Source organism: Channa argus, chromosome 12 (genome assembly GCF_033026475.1).
Source record: "Channa argus isolate prfri chromosome 12, Channa argus male v1.0, whole genome shotgun sequence".
NCBI lineage: Eukaryota > Metazoa > Chordata > Actinopteri > Anabantiformes > Channidae > Channa > Channa argus.
This window is the reverse complement of record NC_090208.1, coordinates 3,503,818-3,524,778: the sequence shown is the minus strand read 5'-3', so window position 1 is coordinate 3,524,778 and position 20,961 is coordinate 3,503,818. Positions and strand designations below refer to the sequence as shown.

Below are 20,961 nucleotides of genomic sequence, written 5' to 3'. Positions count from 1 at the left end.
TTTAAAGATCAATAAAACTGACCGAAATGTATTCGCAAGAGATTTAACACATTGTCAGTTGTTTTGTCTTCACCGATTGTCCTAGTGTTGATGCAAAATCCATAGTCGATCCAGAGGCTGTAAACATTTGCTTTAGAAAACACTGCTGCACTTCTGGTCTGTTTTTGTCCCATCTGTATTAAAATGTTAGAGACTAGAAGTGTAAGCTACTGCAAAACGTTACATTTGTCTTATTGTAATTTCACTGAAGCCTTTATTATTTTATTTAATCTTGTTGTTATTTGACCTTATGTTGTTACTGTTATCAGTAACTGTATTCAGTCAGTTCCGTTCCATTTGAGGCATGTTTGATTATGAAGTAGTTTTTTAAAGAAACATATTTAAAAAAGGTGCTTCAATAAAGAGTTTTGCTGTATTTTCTGTTTTGTCATTTTAATTCAAGACTTTAATAGATGTGGATCAAAACATGCACATGCGCAACCGGCCCCCACACTCTTCTGTTTGGCTTCATTGGTACCATGCCACACATACATGCACCAAGATTAATTGCACAGTACATTTTTAAATTCTGTTTTATTGAACTGACTTTTGAGGGTTGATCAACAATCTGTGGGTTGTCATGATAAATACATTAACAGCTTCCTAGTAGCTCTATGCCAGAAATGCTAAACTGCTAAAGTTATGCTGACAAAGGTAAAGCAGCATGTGTGCTGACCTCCCACAGCTGCAGCACTGACCCACTGTGGTGACGCTTTTCACAATCACTACAGAAAGTCAGACCACGGCCTCCATAATGAAAAAGAAATGCAGGGTTTTCTCACAAGATGGCGCCCATGTCTCCCAACAGTTCAGATTCGGTTTCTACTGCAGACCCATGATTATGGCTTTTCAGTTAAGCCTGTTCATTTCCTCTGAGCCCTTTCTGTTTCGAAGGTTTCTGAACAAAGCTGCAGTTTTACAAATGAAAGACCGAAGAAGGGGTAATAACTCCAACACCTGCAACAGCCTGACATCACTGATCCCTTATATTGGTTTCACATCAAATAGGCAGTTTGCATTTTATGCAACAACCTTGACCAGTAACTTAGAGGGTATAATAAGGTCAGATGTCAGTCACTAGTTCAATTCAACTTTATTTTTATTTTCAATTTAATTCACAAAAAAATTCATCAAGGCACTTTACTTAAAGTCCAGACTACACAAGTATGTAGACGCAACCCAACAATTCCCCCTTGAACAAGCCATAGGCAACAGTGGAGAGGAAAAACTCCCTTTAACAGAAAAAACCTCCAGCAGAACCAGGCTCAGGGTGGGCGGCCATCTGCCTCGACCGGTTGGGGTGAGTGGAAAGTGAAGAGAGAAAAAACACAACACACTATAGAACATGAAAATATATCAAACAGGATGGTTAATGTTAATCAACTAAAGCTGGAATTATTAGTACATCACATTTATGAAGACAATTAAATGATTTCAGACTCTGGTTTATGTTTTGGTTTAGCTCTTCGGGTAATGATACAGTGTGTGGTTGTGAGGTGGTCATTAATTTGTTCTCCTGTGACAGGTTAAACAACTATGAAATCTTTATTACATGGAAGTCAGACAAACTTTGTACCATAGATAGTTTAGTTAGTAAAAAAATGCTGTCTGGGAACCGTTTACTGATGACCATATTTGCAGTAGCAGTCTAGTTGCATGTAATTTTAGCAGAAAGAAGTAGATGAACTCTACTTCTAAATACATCACACACACCCAGGTGACCTTGTTGAATGTCACATTTGTAAGGTTCTTTGTGTGGTTCTGAGTCAGTAGAAAAGCAGCCTAATGGCCCAGTTCATCTGGATCCATCATGTGACCTTCCTAATCCATCTGATTCTGGTGTCATTTTTGCTCAGGAACTTTATACGTTCTGCAGAGATTTAAGACCCACAGCAGCTGAACTGAGACGACTTGACAAAGGCAAAACCATCTGATCTGCAGAAAGTCATGGCGAAGCTGCCACAGGCCGACTGCAGATGTAAAAATTCAGATTGGGAGCAGGGAGACAACACAATACACAGAAGCCGTTAACCATCTGGTTGAAGAATTTAAAATAAAGTTCCCAGTGAAAATTCATATAAAAATAATGGCTTGCAAACAACATGAGAATGAGACTTGTCTTTTATCTACATCGTCTGAGTAATGTGATACCCACGGTGGAATCGAACATCCAACGGACTTGGGTGATTTTCCAGGGTCGTGGGAAACATAGCTCACAAGTCACTTCATGAGGACTTTTACCCGACACTGCCGCGGGAGTGCGCAACACCTGCATAGGTATAGATGAAGGTGCAAGACTGGAGGACGTCCAGAGATATGCCATACATGCTCAGACTCAGTCTGAAGGAGAGGGACCAATGTGAACTGCACCTGCCAACCGTTACAATTCTAAACACGTCAGAGGGGAAACCTATGCGTCTGAGAAGATGAGGCTCTGTAGGCAAAGGTGAATGTGATAAATTTGGACTGAATTATTTGGACCTTATCGCCATTGCAGAGGACATGGACCAAAAATTGTGAGAAACCATCGCCAGTGGCAAACTGACAGGAGGAGGAAGGGCTGGTGCTTCAGGGACGGTTGCTGATGACTGATCAAAAGGAGGGATGTGATGCACACACTGCAATGAGGACATGCTTGCTTAGACACAAACAAGCTTGCACATGCTGCAATAAATGTGAATTTGCTTGAACGATGAGTTTCATTCAAGTTTAAACCACCTGTAGAAACATATACTCAGTATAGTCAAAGTGAGAATACATTTCCTGAATACACTCTGAAAGTAAGGGGTGACATTTTAGACAGTGGAGCAACTAGGTCAATGTTAAAAGGAACTGAATTTGCAATATCTCCTAAAATGACTGCATTTTTCCAGAAACAGTTACCAAAGAGTATTTAACCCATTGTCTTGTGTTGATTGTAAAGATCAACATTTCAAACATGCATTCATGTTATTAAAATTGTGCCCCGTCAACCTACTTTGTATTAGGACGTATTTGATGATTAAACTTGGAATTTGTTTGATGTCGACATCAGTGGACATACAAGTGCTCAGTAATTTAGATTTGCAAACACACACCATGATGAAGTACAGTCCTGATTCTTTGTTGTGTATGAATGGAAGCTGCAGCTGTCTCACGTGCTTTGGTGTCTCTGATTAGCACAGGGTTCATGTCAGACGGTGATTTACATTGTACAGTGCATTGTTTTATATTGGTCTGATCACAGATGTGCACCGTCTGTCTCTCTGAATGAGGAACAAAATTGTCTGATGTCTCAAATGCTGTTTCTCACATCTCACTGGCCAAGTCAGAATCAGATAAATGGGAAAGTTTAGGTTATTTTGTTAGAGTGTTCTTCTGTGCATGACTGGAAACAACTAGAGACTGAATCAACTGATGTTTTCGTGGTCTGCTCGTGTGTATAGACAGTCTTTCACCTCTCTTCTGCATGCTGCACACACTAATGCCTGAGCAGAGAAAACACACACTTTATCAGAAACAGAGGCAGTGACCGTACCAGCATTAAACAGTGAGCCTGAAACTTTGTGGGCAAAACACAAATGTAAGTTAAATAAAGAATTGTGAGCCAGTTTTGATAAAAGTCGACCTTACAGGCCGAGAAATGTCAGGACCCCTTAAAACAGGAGGCTATTGATGGAATTACTCCTGTGTTTGAATCTCTTAGAGATGCAGGTGTGATTGTTCCCTGCAATTCGAGTCTGTTGCCTCCCATTTTTCCTGTCAAAAAGATCAGAGACAAAATTGTTTGAGCACTGCAGGCAGGTTCTTTGACCTTGTGGCTTTTGCTCTGATACAGTGAGTTGTCCGTTACAGCATTTTAGAGGTGCACCTTCCCAAATCAGGTCCAAATTAACCACACACAGCATTGGATGACATTTCCTCTTCAAAACCAGTGGCCCATTTTTAAAACCGGAAGCACAGTTTGCTCTGATTCAGCACTTCCTGTATTGCGGTGACCTGCATATGACATTTAAGGTGTAATTGCAAAGACTGACAATACATAAAAGGGTCTGTAATTCAGAAACAAGTCACCCTGGGAAGGGGTGTGTCTGGCAGACATGTAATAGTTTTTGGATGAAATAGGATAATGATGGCATCAAATTAGTGAATTGAGGCTGCTGTCTGAAAACCAAATTCACTGCTGTTATCTGAAATGGCTGTAACGCTACTGATTCCAGTTATGAGGTAAAACAAAATCGGGATAGTTGAATACCAACAGGGAAAAAGTGGTCTGAAAGACAAATTGGTGGAGAGAAGCTAGACTATGACTAGTTATGAGAGGACTAGCCGAGTATGATAACAGATTTACCATTTAGGTCAGCAGATTTAACAGAATTGCTGAGTTGTGTGCTCTAAAAGGGGAAGAAAAAAGAAAAACTGCCAGTAAAGACAAATTGTTTATTCAATTGGGATATAACCAGACATTACTTTGTTTACAATGGATTTGCAAAGCAGAGGAAAACAGAAGTTGCATCAGTTTATATAAAAAGTCATGTGATGTTCATTTGAATTATGTATGACTATTGCCATTTGATGCAATAGAAGGTACAATTTCTAGTACACACAAATCTAAAGCCAGAGTAATGCTACATAGCATAAATAGGTCTACAGATTTGTATTTATGAAACTAGGAGTAAATGTCTGGCAGGGCATTCCAGCTTTCATAGATCAACTCCCAAGTGTACAAGAATGTCATTTCTAAAATCTTCTGTAACAATGAAAAGCCAAATATAAAGTACAAGTTGGCAAATACAAATTTATTTATATACAGACAGTTCAATAGTAGGAAGTTTTTAAATCACGATTACTTGAGAAGCTGAGTGGTGACAAACATTGCCAAATCACCTTCTAAATTAGAAGACAGGATTAGGGTGTCAAATTCCATTTCTTACACTGATAGGGAAACGCCAACAAATCCCCTTGAGCAAGCACTAGGCGACAGTGGAGAGGAAAAACTCCCTTTGAAGGAAGAAACCTCCAGCAGAACCAGGCTCAAGGTATGCGGCCGTCTGCCTCGACCGTATGGTGGTCAAAATTCAGGTCATTCTGGGAGGTAATAAAGTTGTACTGGTCTGGATAATTCACTCAGGTTCTTAGTAGTTGTGTATGGTTTGCTTTAACAAAGAAAAATAAACCTATACGTCTAAGCAGTCATTACCTAGTAGTAGCTCAATACAGTTATGTGGAATAAACCTACATCAAAATCTTAAAGTCTTTTGTTCAGCCACTTTGTGCTCGAGTTTGTTAACCTTCCAATCTAATCTGAAATTGAATCCATGCCATTTTAAGTGTTATTGTCAGTGTAGCTCAGTGCAGTTTGTTTCATAGCAATAGTGTCAACCTGGTACACTTTACACAAAAAGGTTTAGTCATGCTGCAGTCATCCTCACCAGGCCTAGACCATATATTATACCCAAAACGGGTGCTTTCAAAAACTTTGAGTCATCCCTCTGCCATGTTTTCTCCCGCCGCAATGCACTCTGCTAAGTAACCGCTTGTGTATGAAACCACCCAAATACGCCAGTATCGTTTGCTTACGTAAACTTAACGAATCGCGCTTTACAGGGGGTGAATAAGTTCCCCTGCTGGGAGGCCTCCCAATATATCAGATCGTATCGGATGTTAAAACTAAACGAAACTTAACGGCCAAAAAAAGCAGACGAGTCAACGTTGCACTCAAGTTTCCCCCTTGAAATAAAACTTGGCAGAGAGATGAGCCAGCATGTATCAATTTACTCTTACCCAGAATTAGAGACTTTCCCCAAAAATGCCTTTATAATTTTGGTAGCAATGACTGACCATAGCATAACTAAACTTAGCGAGGAGAACAACTCTTGCATTGGAAGATGCCCATCACATTTATACATACATGCGTTTAGCTGGCCACAACCAACTTTGGTCCTTAGATTGTTACTTGAGTGCACTTGGGTGATATTGTATCTCAGTCAACAATGGAGATTTAAAATGTACACATGGGCTAAAAAAAGCCAACAGTCCCAAATAAGGTTATAACTAAAACCAAAGTATTTTGACATTCGCAATTAGATTAAACCTTTTGGAATAAACAGTAGCAAGATGATATTTCCAGTTCAAATGTAACTTGGAAAGTAGCCCATTTAGTATTAAGATTCCAGGAAAGTTTAGTCAGTTTAAGTCCTCATCCAATGTCAACTTGTATTGGGATTTACAGGATGTGGAAGTAGTTGTCTTGCTGGGTAGATTTGACAAGCTCCTGAAACCTACATCATGCTCTCTCCATCCATCTGGTGATTCATCCTGTTCTTAAAAAAAAAAAAAAAAATTTGATTAATTAAATGCAGGTTGCTCAATTCTTCAGCTGTAACCGAATAGTGAAACTTAACCATAAGTTGGAAGCTCATAACTTTGTTGAGTTATCAATATATCCTGCTGATTACTAGCACCTGGTGTGTTTAGTCAACCCAGAAGCTGGAATGCATCTGCAAGGCATTACCAGCATGACTGAGCAGCATGTTGGTTCATCCTTGATCATGTTATATGTACCAAGCAAACAAACTGCTCCTAAATTTAAGTGTAGTACTTAAACTAAGTTTTGCCTTACAAACATTCAGACAACTTTGACTTTACCTGCTGTATTTAAGGGGGCAGGGTGCTCCAAGATCCTGTAGGCTGAGCAGCTTGGATAGGTGATGTGGCAGGACATGGTAAACTCAAATCACACTGAAAACCAAAACAATATTCAAAAGTTAGAATGTTAAAAGGAAAATTCCACACAAACTATCATGCATGCACAGTGCTGGGGAAAATTCACAGAAGTGTGGGGTTGATGGCACAACTTAGCCTTTGGAAATGTGAATTGATCATTTTGAGGTCAAGGCCTCTGTCAGTGACAACCGTCCACTCCTGGATCATTTAGGGCACAGGCACATCTCATTTGTAGTTGATATAATGTAACATTTGGGACAGAGTGAAACTGCAGCATAAACATCACCAGCACAAAGTAAAGCACCTTTTGACTGTGTTCAGGCATGAATGAACTCAGTGTGGCCTAGTTCCCACTTATTGTATTTATGAACATAACTGAGGTTTGGCTCATTTGTCCACATGTAAAGTTCTTTAAGTCAATGAAAACCAACCTTTTGGGAAACTTCATCCAGGGCAAACCGATTTAGTCTTCAGCACTGAAGAGTGGAGAGGCAAAGTAAAGCATTTCCATTGAAGTATGATTTAATTTGTCTGGACACAAAAGGAGGAAGGGCCAAATCCGCAGAAGACCGCTACAGAAAACAAACAAAAAAAAAAGCTTAGTCTTAGTGCTGATTTAGGAAAGACATCACTAGACTGACACTCTGAATAAATGTAACCATTAGACCTTATTGTGGAATTGTGCACAGTTTTAATTTTGTTCAGTTGTATCAAGTATTGTGCAACTTACAGGATATTGGCCAAATTACACGACATGTGGACTGTAGTAGAAAGGATTGAACCACTGACCCTGCAGTCAGTGGCCAGTCAGATCTACCTAGAACCACAGCCGTCCTAACAATGTAAGTTATACCACTAAACTACATATCCCTAATTTATCAATTTAAATTGTAGATATGGTAATTTTTACCCAATTAGATTCTCCATTGTATCTCACATCAATCTATGAGAAATGAACCAACATGACCAGAAATATTCTGTCAGTGACTGCTTGACCTGGAAATTTAAGTAGCCTTCATCTATTTACTGACATATGCCTGAAGACACATGGAGCAACTTAGGGTTTAGAATCTTTTTTTTTTTTTTTTTTTTTTTTTTTAAATAAATTAAACGACGTGTGGACTGGAGTAGAAAGGATCGAACCACTGACCCTGCAGTCAGTGGCCAGTCAGATCTACCTAGAACCACAGCCGTCCTAACAATGCTAATTTTATCACTAAACTACATATCCCCCCATTTTAGTCAAAATTTGGAAGTTGCATTGTTGTCGTAAACAGTTTAATTTTGAATTTAACCAAACTCTTGATTCTTATGCCAAGTTGGTACTGATACAGCCAGCTTGTGTTTAGGGAAATCATCAATACCACCTTGGCAGAAGATCTGGAGAAGAAAAGGATCAAACTGCTGAGCCTGTAACAATTTTGGAATGTACTGGAAGCTGGATTAAAACCCCGAGGTGGTTCAGAAAACAGCACATTGAAACCTGAGCTATGGAACAAAAACAGGTTATACACTTGAGAAAAGGCCTGAAAGTAAAAAAGGGCCAAAATATTTTCATCTAAAAACTTAAAAAACAGCAACTTTCCATTTAAATATCTACCGAACGCAGGTTACGGTTCCAAGTGGATCATAGACCTAGATGAATGCTCAGGAAAGAAATATTTTGTGCACAAATTCCAATTAGAGATGGGATCACAGCAGCCAAGAAATGAAAAGTTATTTGGTAAATAAACATGACATTTGTTTCGAGTTACAGAAAGCCTGAAAAAGGAGGGGGTGGGAAAAAAAAAAAAAAAAAAAAAAAAAAAAAAAAAAAAAGTTACTGAAACAACCTGAAATTGAAAGAAAAGTTAATTATCTTGGTGGACTGTTTTATTCATCCTGATCGAGTTACCAGGAAAGTAGTTGTTCCAAGCTGATGAGACCTGAATGGACTAAGGGAACATAAAATGTTAATATAAACCACAGATGACCGTACATAAGCCAAGAAGATACAGACTTTCCCTTAATGTGACAAGATAAAGAGAACCAGATGTGGGGAGAAAAATAAATAAAAAAAAAAACCCACACAGTACCAAACGATGGAGACAAATTGAAGGAAAACAAAAAGAAAAGCTGAGTGATTTGGGGGATGTGTGTAAATGAAGTGTATAAAGTGTATAGTATGTCAAACACTAGTAGAATTAAAATAGCAATGTTTGACAAGTCTTTGTCCTGTTCACCCAGCCGCTGATTGGGCATTAAACTTTTGTACTTCACTACCTTTAACCTTCTAACTTTATACAGAATGCAACCCATTATGTTGCCCTCGCATTCTCCATCTTTAGCATGGTGCTTGGTACAAAATTGTTTAAAATGGTGCCAACTTGACACTTGACAAGGTTGTCAAGCTGCTGTCATCCTCAACAGCCATAGATTATATGGTACAAGCAAACTGGGTGCCTTTACAGTCAGAGTCATCCCTCTGCCAGGTTTTTGCCCGCCGACGCGCAAAACGCACACCTGCCAAGTAACCGCTCCGACGAAACCGGCCGAAATACCCGAGCATCATTAAGACGCTGCCCTATACCAGCATCAGTTAATGCCAGTGCCGCAAATAATTTCAAGTTTTGCAGGGGTGGGGTAAATTCCCCTGCTGGGAGGCCTCCCTACTTAGACCAAAATGTTGACGTAACCCAGCTAAGCCCATTTATACACAACAAAACTTGGCAGAGAGATGAGCCAGCAGTTAACCTCACAAATCTGTGAGAAGAAACTTAACGTGTTTTCTAGTTTGGGTGGTGCGATTGACAGCAGCACAAGTCAACTTAAATAACAATTTTGGCATTTTATGATTGTCAGTCAATTTATACCAAGCCCATGTTTGCTCATTTAGAAAAATTATCAGCATTAACATTGATTCGAATTGAAAAATGAGGCATTTGCACATTTAAGTTGCCAACTCATTTTCCATATACTCAAGTATGGAATAGAGTAGACAAGGAAGTTTTCCCAAAATAAAACTTAAATCAAATGAAAACTGTAGTGATCAAAGCCTTAGTATTTAAACAACAAAAAGGTAAATATTTTCTATATTTATATTGCATAAGAGGGAAAGGGGGGGCAAAAAGCACCTAGTGTTAAAAGAACCCATCAAACAGGAAAAACAAATCCAAAATGGCAAACAAAATACTCACCAAGTGAAGATCTACCTGTTCACTTTCCATGTTTCACGGCCGATGACATGAGGGAAACTGGGTGGTCATGGAGACAAAGCAAATGCAGAAGGACAATACAAAGCACCTCATTTGAAACAAAGCATTGCATGCAGAAACATTGGTAAAATTCAGTGGCCAAGACGTGAGAATAAACTTACTATTTGAAGATCAACCTGAAAAGTTTGTTGCAAGTTGATGACATGGACACTGACATTACAGAAGGAAAGTTTGAAAGAAAGACAGCCTGGAAGGGACACACACACACACACACACACACACACACACACACACACAGAGACACAGAGTGCGTGACTCAGTGCACAAGAGAAAGTGGTTAGAGAGACCAAGACATGTCTGCATTAAGCCAGTAAAGTATTAGAATGACTGAATAAATAAAGCCTGCTATCAGCTCATGTCTCCCATCCACAGTAAAAAGCATTGAAAGGTGTTGGAAAAGATCCAAGGAAAATGTCTTTATTAATCGCTAAAGAGCCATAATATGTTTTCATGCAGCAGCTGTGCAGTTTAGTTTCACTCTGGACAGAAGCAGAGCAGAAAAGTAGTCTGAATTTAACTGGCGTAACACAGACATGAGCAGAGAATGAGGTTACATCAATTTAAAATCCTGTTTTAACTTTGTGTAACCTGTATAATTAGAGTTTGGCAAACTATTTTACATATTCTGTTCCAGAAAGCAACATTTGCAATATTTGTCCAATTTAAAAATTTGGAAGGTTTTTTACATTTTTAATTTTACAAAAGTCTTCCATTTCTTAAATTTCATTTATTTGCGTTCATCATTTTGGCCAAATTGCACGACGTGTGGACTGGAGTAGAAAAGATCGAACTGCTGACCCTGCGGTCAGTGGCCAGTCAGATCTACCTCGAACCACAGCCGTCCTAACAATGCTAATTATAGCACTAAACTACATAGCCCTAATTTAGCCATTTAAAATTTTGATATGCAAATTAAATGTAACCCAATTAGATTCTCCATTGTATCTCACATCAATCTATGAGAAATGAACCAACATGACCAGAAATATTCTGTCAGTGACTGCTTGACCTCGAAATTTAAGGAGCCTTCATCTACTTACTGACTTATGCCTGAAGACACATGGAGCAACTTTGGGTTTAGAATCTTTGCTAATTTACACGACGTGTGGACTGGAGTAGAAAGGATCGAACCGCTGACCCTGCGGTCAGTGGCCAGTCAGATCTACCTAGAACCACAGCCGTCCTAACAATGTTAATTATACCACTGAACTACATATCCCTATTTTAACAGTTTAAAATTTGGAACCTACCAGGTTGCAAATTGTTGTAAACAGATTCAGTTTGTGATTTTGAATTTAGGCAAACCACAGCAGTTTTTGGTTTAGGGCTTACTGGAACATACCGGAAGGTATGTCTGCGTTTAAGTGACAGTTTCTTTAAAACTTATTAGTGGGGACTCACTGATACAGCCAGCTTGTCTTTAGTGAATTCAATCAGTACCACCTTGGCATAAGAACTGGAGGAGAAGAGGATTAAACCTCTCATCCTGCAGTCAGTGAGAGGCCTATTTTGCCTCCTGACCCATTGCTGCTTTAATAACATTGACCTCAGTAAATTTAAAGCAAACTTTTGATATTCTCTGAATACGTTTTCCAATTTGGTATTAAAGTTTGGAATCAAAAGAAAATGTTGTAGTTTAAATGTTGTTCTTTTGCAGGCGAGGGAACTATAAAACTTTGAAGACTGAGAGTTTTGCTCAGTTATTGCTTGTTTTGAGCATTTCAGCTTTGGTATGTTGTCAGCCAAAGAGTTTGCAACATGCTGAAGCACTCCAGTGTAAAAACTAATGACAGCTATACTATACAATCCCAGCGCCTTAAAATTGGTGCCATGACCCTTTTACTTGGAACCCAAGGATTCCAAGTAAATCATTTAAGGTCCTTGGAGGTTTGTGCCATTTTTGTTCATTGGATTAAAGTTTAAATAAAAACCACCCTTACTGCATCCTCTTACTCTGAAAGATTGAGTTTTAAGCCAGCTGGTTTATTTGGTCTGATTTCAAAACCCCAGATCTTAGTTTTATACTCATTTTGCCAAGGTGAAGAACGTCACTGTTGATGTTTCAGAAAATAGAAATTGGGTTTGAAACACTAGAAGCCAGCCGTTTCAAAATGTATATAGTAAAGTATATAGTAAGTATTTGCAGTGCAAGCATATTTATGGTCCTGATATTTTAAACCAGCCAACAGAGGCTCATTTTAAAGCCATTTGACTTTGTGGTTCATTACTTATGGTTGATAGAATTGATTTTTACTGCATTTCAATTTACTAAAGTGAAATTGTCTTATTCAGAGCAATATGTGATAACATGTGCAGTGTAGGTGTGTGTGTGTGTGTGTGTGTGTGTGTGTGTGTGTGTGTGTGTGTGTGTGTGTGTGTGTGTGTGTGTGTGTGTGTGTGTGTGTGTGTGTGTGTGTGTGTGTGTGTGTGTGTGTGTGTGTGTGTGTGTGTGTGTGTGGGTGTGTGTGGGTGTGTGTGTGTGGGTGTGTGTGGGTGTGGGTGTGGGTGTGGGTGTGGGTGTGGGTGGGTGTGTGTGTGTAAAGCCAAAGTATCAACCTAAGACAGAAACAAGCATGGATCATCAATTCTTTCAGTCAGCCTCACAGATCCATATGCAGACTTCTCAGCAAGTAACCAACATCTACCTGTTCAATGTTCAGTTAAAAGCATAATACAGACTGGGACCCGACTGACAGATTTACCCAAGACTTCACCAGCCTTCTGAGCTACACTACAGAGTGGCACTGAATCAACAGCAGAAATCCAAGCTACACAACCACCACACATGTAATATGACACCTAGAGTCCTCTTTCAGCTTTTTGAAATAATCCTGTGTGTCAGTCAACTACACCATAGGTAAGAGAGCTATAAAGACAGCAAGGCACAGCGGCCAACATGTAACAGCAGCAAAGCAAAAACATAAAAACAGCACTTACCAGTTTGTGATCTACCTGAAAAAAAAAATAGGTTATTGCACCAGTATTATAAAATATACCAAATGCTTAGTCATAGCACAAAAACCATGTAGTAGAGAAAGCAGCAAAAGAGTGGCACGGCGGCCAAGCAAAAACAGTCGAGTCACAGCATTTTCACATGGTAGCTTTCCCAATTAAATTTGCGTTGGGAAGATTATGGCTAGACCGATGCGCTGCCATGTTTGGCTAACGACGGACCGACGCACAGGCAGTTCTTGCAGGTAAATTGAAAATCATGGCCATAATGACCAACCAAAAATCACAAACCTCAGACGAGACTTACTGTGTTTGTAGACCTTCTGGTCTACGTTGAAGACTTGTGAACTGCCTGTTGTCAAACAATGTTTGACGTAAATCGAACCGAGCCGTTAGATGGGTAGACGGAGATAGAAATGTCAAATTGTGGAGCAGCAGACCGCAAAATGCACAGCACCCTATGACACTTACTGTGGTGGTAGACTTTCCTGGTCTACATGGCCGGTCCAAAAATCAATCCAAGCAAATGAAATTTAACGACGGGCAGGCGATTACGTCGGACAAATTGTAAAAAGGTAGTTATATTAGAGCAACAAGACGTGGGTGGGTGGGGGATGAACTAGCAATGAGTACAGCAGATCACACAAAGAACAAACTTGGAATGGTGGCCAAGCAACACAGCAAATGAAAGGAGACAAGATTTTTGGTCTTTATTAAGGATTGATAGAAAAGGCTGAAACTGAAAAAATTAAATATGGGACTTACCAATGATGATGTTGTTCCTAGGGGGGAAAAAGTTAATGCAATAAAATTGAAAACATGGCGTGGCACGGCAGCCATTTTGGATAGAAGCAGGGTGAGAAAGAAAGAAAGTGTGCAAGAGATGTCCCATCAAGCTTAAGCCCTGTGGGGCATAGGACCCAGTACAAGGTAACTTCAATACAACGACAGGCTGCAGAGTGTAATCTCTCAAATACAAACCAAGTGTCCTAAAATTAGGCAGACCTAACCAAGTCAAGTCATCTAGCACAAAAATCCTAAGCAAAACTGCTAACAAACAGCAACTAAAACCAGATATGACAAGTCAGCCATCTAGGCACTCAAAAGGAAATAAATGCAAACCTCCAACAACTGCCAAACCAAGGTGTTGACCCAGGCAATTCCCTTAACTGAGCAAAGAAACAAGGTGAACATCCCTAAAAGATGCTACAAAAAGCTAATTAAAAAGAGCCAACATGATTAACCAGACAGTAAGGTAAGTGTAGAGACAAGGTAACATGCTAGTAAAATTATTACTAGATACATTACATCTTCTATTCAAAATAGTTAAACAGAATGGGGGAGTTGGCCATGCGCGACGGGCGGACGGGCAGTTGGCCATGCACGACGGGCGGACGGGCGGTTGGCCATGCGCGACGGGCGGACGGGCGGTTGGCCATGCGCGACGGGCGGAGATAAATTAGGGCACGGCGGCCAAGTACAAACCACACAGAGGGCACGGCGGCCAAGTACAAACCACACAGAGGGCACGGCGGCCAGTACAAACCACACAGAGGGCACGGCGGCCAAGGAAAAACTAATGTCAGGTCAAAAATGGCAACAATATATTTACAACAATGCCATGGAAGTGATGCTAGAGACAGAGCTAGAGACAGAGCTAGAGACAGAGCTAGAGACAGAGCTAGAGACAGAGCTAGAGACAGAGCTAGAGACAGAGCTAGAGACAGCGCTAGAGACAGCGCTAGAGACAGCGCTAGAGACAGCGCTAGAGACAGAGCTAGAGACAGCATGGCAGCCAAACAAAATAAGAAAATAGTTATAACTTACAGTTCGTAGATCTACCTGGAAAAAACAAAAATGAAGAAAATTGTTAGCCTGAGGGAAGTCAAAAATGCAATTTGGTACAGTTTTCATTGCCATCCACAGATCCACCAGTACTCAGGATTAATGAGACTAACAGGTGGGTCTCAACCATAACTCCTTCTGTTGCAAAGTCACTCTGCTGCTACTTTAATGATTTTACTTAAATACTTTGTCCAAATATGCAAAACAATCTTAATCACTTCTGTGCCAGTAAACCATTTAAACTAGTCCAGAGTCCTTTGTACTCACCTGTGAAAAGAAAAGTCATGGGCCAACCTGAAGGTTTCAGGTTTCGAAGAAATCTGTGTTGGTTGTCTTAATGATGCGTTTAATCCATTTGAGAGATAATCCTGGGAAAAAAAAAAAATAAGAGACAGAGCCACATGATTTCCAAGTTCACTTCATTTTAGGAGCTCAATTACTGTTGATTTTCATCTAGTGGTTCCAGCGGGTTTAAGACCAAAGCTAATCATCCTTCAACTCTGATCTCTCTGCAGAGCCCTGAGCAGTATTGAAAACATGACACCACCTATAGAGTCATAGTTGCATATATGAAAAGAGATGTTACCTATTAGTTCCACCCTGAGCACTTTGCTTTTATCAGTTAGTGAAAAGATTTGATTCTTTTAAGTCTTGTCAAAATTATATTGGGTAAAGAAAAATTTCTGTAGTAAGTGTATGTTTTAAGAGTTTAATGTAATATAGCGATTAAATTGGAGACAACCAACTCTGGGGTTAGTAGATTAAATGTTAACGGTGAGATCAGGGCCAAGTGCAGCTTTATAAATTAACAGGGTGGATTCAGATGATGTCCTGTGTCCACAGCTGCTTCACTTTATTACAGTCATCCAGTATCTGAAGGCCCCTCATCAAACCAGTCTCCATGTTTAAAGTCTCTTTAAGCCTTATTTTTGACAACCTGATGAAAAATGTACTGAGTCACCAGTTTAAGTGAAATAGATTGTGACGACAGGTTTTAAAAAAGGCCTCACTGCAAAGTCTGAAGAAGCAGCACCTGCCTGTCTCCAGCTGTGTGGCAGCTTATTGCCAAGGCCACAAAACCAGAGTGAAACAGCAAAACGCCAAATCTAATTTCCCGCGTCTCCCTCAGCGCGCGGCCTGGCCAGGTGCGTTTGGCGAGGCCTCCACAGGCCGCGCGCCAAACACCAACGCGGTTAAATCAGGACTATACCGGATACCGGACACCGGATTAAACACCAGCCAACGGACCAGACATCCATCCCTGTTTCATCACGGACCAAACTTCACTCACCTGTTTGCAGCGGTTTCCAACATCTTTTCCAGTCCACGCGGTTTTAAAGTCCAGCGTTTTTACTAAAAATGCTCAAACTTAAATTTAAATTCCGGTGCCACCGTTTACATCACAACACGACCACCGAAGCTCGGGGTTCACGCTGACTTCAGCGTCTGACGTCAGACGCCTTTATCGAGCAGGGGATGCGTTAAATGGGATCACAGACGGTGGTAAAAAACAGAACTCGTGATTGACGTGATTACTTGCATGGTCGGGTACCAATCTTACAAGAGAGATCTACTGCAGGTTTAGAAAATCCTCTGATCGGCTTTAGTCGCCGTTCCTGATCCAAAACGGATGGAGACTTTAGAGTAGAAGGATGAGGTGAGGATGTGGTGATGTGGATGTCTGTTGGGCTGGTGTCGGCTGGACGGTGGTCAGTATTGTCAGCAGTCTGTGTGACCCAGGGGAAGAAGAAGACTTGAACTTTAAAACTCGGACTCCTTGTCTTAGAGGGTTGTTTCATTTGATTTATTATATTACTTTATTTTCTTGTCACAGTTTCTTTTATTTTGTAGGGTCTAATCTAAAGCGGCCCTGTATCAGTTATGTTTATTTACGTACCGTGTACCTACGTGTTTGAATAACGTTTTGTAAAAAAGACAAAGCTGAGGTTGTGATTTTCCTTTGCTTTGTCGATTAAATACAAATACTTCCTCCTGCTCCGTGATCAACCAACCAGTTCACGCCTGAACTGATTAAAGGTCTGGTTGAAGCCTAGGTTCGACTCTTTTGGTGTGTTCCATTCACCGCAGAAGTTATAAAACGTATTTGCATTCCAGTTGACCTGCTAGTACATACAACCGCTTTGCTGTACTTTGTACATAAAAATACACCAGCAACATATTCAGATGTGTATGAATGTTTTAATGAGACCGAAATAATACTGAAGTGATAATGACTTTATATTACAACAGATTTCACTCTACTGACAAACGGTGCAGCCATATTGGCTTTTGAGGTCGGGGTAAAATGACATTTTGATTTTAGAAGGAGAACACATTGATCATGTTGGATCAGTTCAGAAGCGATGCTCTGTGGTGGCGTCACTAACGACGTCATCATAGTCATCATCCAATCCCTGCTCAGCCTGGATGACCAAGGGAGAGGTCATCACCATGGAGACAGGCAGGTGATTTCCTACAGTCAGAAGATTAAAAGTAGAAAATGTATAAAAAGTGATTGATTGGATGATTGATTCGAGTTGAGTGTTTTTAAGGTCAGTGAATTTTTCAGAGTGTTACCTGTGGGCCTGTGTCGATATAAAGACACCATGAGGACAGTGGAGATGAAGTATGGACATAACACTACCAGGTGGAGGATCAGTCTGGAAACAAGATGGAACGAGGTGGAGGCAGGGGGTGGGGATGTATATAAGTTTGGGTCTGCAGATGTGGTCATAGGTTTTTCTGTAGAGAGAATCAGATCTTCAGGTGAATAAAATGTGGATGAAATAAGTGTGGAAATCAAAGTTAAGCTCCTGACCTGTGACGTAGATCCAGCTGGGTGGAGACTCTCCATGACTGCTGATGTGACACTTGTAGAGGCCTTCATCAGACTTGGTAACATGGTGGATGGTCATGTGACCTGTAGGCTCAGTCCTGATGAGGGAGCCATCTTTATAGAAATCAGCTGGGAGCTTGGAGGGAGGCCTCTTTGTTTGACAGTGCAGAGAGACATCATGTCCCTCCATCACAGGGAGGACAGGACTCTGCAGGATCACTGCTCCACCTCAACACAGAGACAAACTACAGCATTTCATCCATTTCCACACAGCTTCATCAACACTAACTCCACAGTCTGATCTTACCAGTGACAGTGATGGTGATGCTGTTACTGGTTGATCCGTCTCTGGACTCACACCAGTAAAGTCCACTGTCCAATGTAGTGGTGGGATTGATGTTACAGGAAAAACCAACTGGTTCTGCCCAGTCTTCACACTCAGCTCTGGTCTCTCTGGTCGTGTTCCTCCTCAGTGTCCATCCAGCAGAGCTGTCGTCCTCCTCACAGCTCAAAGAGACAAACTCTCCAACAAACAGCTGAGAGAAGCTGGGACTCACAGTCAGACGAGCTGTTAGCGAAATGTTTAGCTTAATAATCAAAAACATATGTTTTACTTTGAAGCATTGAGTTTAACAAACTGTGAAGATGAAAATTTGAATCAGTGCCCAATATTGTTGGGAAACTCTTGAGCACAAAGTTTATCAGGGGAAGTCTGTCAGACAGGATGTTCAGAGGAGGCAGCTGCACTGTTACAAACAACAGATGTCAGATAGGTCAGCAATGGCAATACTTCCCAAAGATTCAGCAACAAGGACTAAAGATAAACTGCCATATACAGAGGAGTCTTGTTTGTCCAGTTTCAGCACCACTGCCCTCAATCCAGAGTTTCAGTGTAACTGTGAGTGGGATTCTTCCCCATTATATGACAATGGAATTTATTTATTTTATTTTGTTGCACCAAATAGTTGGAAAACATATTAGATATAAATGATAGTTTATAACTAAAGATTTGTGCACTGGTCTATAATTGTTCTATAGCTGAAGACTGGAGTCTTGCTACTGGTATTGAAACTCTTTAATACTAAAAATACTGTTTGCAGGTCTCAAGCTGCCAAGTTTTCACAACTTGCGTCCAGGCAGCTTTTCTTTCCCCGCTACTTTGTCTGTGTGTCTGTGTGTGTGTGTGTGTGTGTTGGGGTATTATTTTATCTTGAAGGAAGTGAATAGTTATCGGGTCTTATGTGACTTTTTACTCACCTTGGTTTGTTGTGCAGCTCAGCAGTGAGGTCACAACTAGAGAAAAATGACAAGTTGAGTTTTATTTGCTTCCTACAGAACTGTTGATTTGATAGAAAGTTAGATTAGAAGTTCACACTAAATGCATCCAGTTGCTGGGCCGCTGCATTTCAACTCTCGTCCTCTCTTCCGGATTGATCAGCACATTCATCAGTAATGTTAGTTTTATCTTTTTTAAAGGTTTTTTTTTTTTTTTTATAAGTATCTGATGTTTTCCAAACTATCTCATTTCCCACCTTTAACACACCGCACATCTCATGCAGTTAGTGAAATGTAGAGAGAACAGACTGAACTTACCGATCAGACACTGAGGAGATGTTTGTCCCATTCTGTCACTGAGTGAAATGAGCTCAAACACTTAGAGCAATAAAAACCACTGTTTCCTCTGCATAGTTTGGTGCAGTAGCTGTGTGGTTTCCTCCCCTGCAGTTTGCAGCAGAGTGGTCACTTGGTACCATTAATGTTTAAGTTTAGTTTTCAGGATTCAGATGCTTTTTACTGTTCAACTCATCTGTTTTCCTCAGAGGCTCCAGGCAAACATTACATGTATCTATCTATCTATCTATCTATCTGTCTATCTATCTATCTATCTATCTATCTATCTATCTATCTATCTATCGTTCAACAACAATATAATTTCCTACTTACAGTAGATCTGTCCAGTTACTGTCCAGCTCCTTACAATTCATTTCACATTTTTTTTTTATTGTAAGACAAATATAAAATATATTCCAAAATATATATATATATATATTTGTTTGGAAACATGGGAAGATGTGTCACGGCTTCCAACATCCATCTTTTAAGAACTGAGTGGAGCTGAAAGATCCAGAGATGAAGGACGGAGACGTTTCTGTGATTCTGAATAACGTCACCATCAAAGACACTGGAACATATGAGTGTTATGTTAGAAACAACAAGACAAAATCACCACCTCAGCTCATCACCACCATCAACCTGACACAGTCACAGATTCAGGAATCTGGTGTGTGTGTGTGTGTGTGTGTGTGTGTGTGTGTGAATCAGAGGTGAAGCTGCTTCCTGGTTGTTGATGTGAGAGTGAACCATCACAAATCAGATGTTGGTGTTTTCTAAAGATGTTGCTGATGAGACTTTGTAGCAAACAGCTGCTATGAGTGATGGGATCAAAGTGCAGTAGATAATGTCTGACAGGAGTTTGAAGAGGAAATGGATTCATCACCTACCTGACACCTCACATCTCACATCTTATTCTCTTCTTACAGGTGATGAAGCTGGACACACTGAGGATGAAGGAGAAAAGAATGAAGGAGACAAGGATGGATGTGTATGTAGTTCAGCATGTATCATAGTCTGTGTGTTAGTTGCGATTGTGCTGTTTGTTGTTGGTGTTCTAATGATCTTCAGGAAATGTATGTGAATAATTGTGAAAAAAAAACTCAGACATTCGTTCACCTGATGAAGCAACTGATCAAGAATCAACGTCAAACATCTCTTTACTCCAAAGATAAAAAAAACTTAAGCCCGATATTGACTTTATTTTGTGAGTTAGACACAACTTTTTCTGTCTGTTAGGATGTCTGCGTTGGTGGGAGCTTATCATGTTGATTAAATCTGCTTGTTCTGCTCTTCTTGTAATTGCAGTTCACTTTACTGTCTTCAATCAGTCAGGGACCAAAAACTGACAAAACTGGAGTTTACTTTAGATAAGTGGCTTCAGAAAAGATCAGTACTGAGAAATCAGGACATATCAACATATCAAAGTTTTGTCCCATCACTTTTTGATGATAAATGTTGAAATGTTTAACGGAGACTAGAATGATAAACTGCTGTCAGACTTAATCAAAATACTCAAATACAACGTGTCAAGGTTTGACACATTTGAGCTTTTTCTTCTTATTAATTTATGTATTTGACCTTATGTTGTGGAATCAATCAGTTCAGACCTAAAACATGTCTGACTTGTACTTGTTTATCAAGCAATAACATGATCATGTAGCTGTTTTTGATTTTTTTAAACTATGTACTTATTTAATATATTAGATATTATTTAAA

At 40.0% G+C, this 20,961-nt stretch overlaps 1 protein-coding gene and 2 long non-coding RNA genes across 3 annotated transcripts; all 3 read right to left on the bottom strand.

Moving 5' to 3' along the window:
* Nucleotides 1-4,450: 4,450 nt before the first annotated feature.
* On the bottom strand, nucleotides 4,451-12,514 carry LOC137137078 (uncharacterized). Its single transcript, XR_010915665.1, has 5 exons — nucleotides 10,100-12,514; nucleotides 9,921-9,977; nucleotides 7,176-7,316; nucleotides 6,667-6,759; nucleotides 4,451-6,341 (listed from the first exon to the last, which is right to left on the bottom strand). It is a non-coding gene; the product is annotated as an uncharacterized lncRNA (long non-coding RNA).
* On the bottom strand, nucleotides 12,515-16,226 carry LOC137137089 (uncharacterized). Its single transcript, XR_010915676.1, has 3 exons — nucleotides 16,087-16,226; nucleotides 15,063-15,163; nucleotides 12,515-14,792 (listed from the first exon to the last, which is right to left on the bottom strand). It is a non-coding gene; the product is annotated as an uncharacterized lncRNA (long non-coding RNA).
* Nucleotides 16,227-16,974: 748 nt separating this feature from the next.
* LOC137137021 (Fc receptor-like protein 5) lies at nucleotides 16,975-19,334 on the bottom strand. Its single transcript, XM_067522882.1, has 6 exons — nucleotides 19,225-19,334; nucleotides 18,889-18,924; nucleotides 17,939-18,199; nucleotides 17,614-17,859; nucleotides 17,373-17,537; nucleotides 16,975-17,268 (listed from the first exon to the last, which is right to left on the bottom strand). Exons 1-6 carry the CDS (start codon nucleotides 19,253-19,255, stop codon nucleotides 17,150-17,152), a joined length of 858 nt encoding a protein of 285 aa, XP_067378983.1. The 5' UTR covers nucleotides 19,256-19,334; the 3' UTR covers nucleotides 16,975-17,149.
* Nucleotides 19,335-20,961: the final 1,627 nt, after the last annotated feature.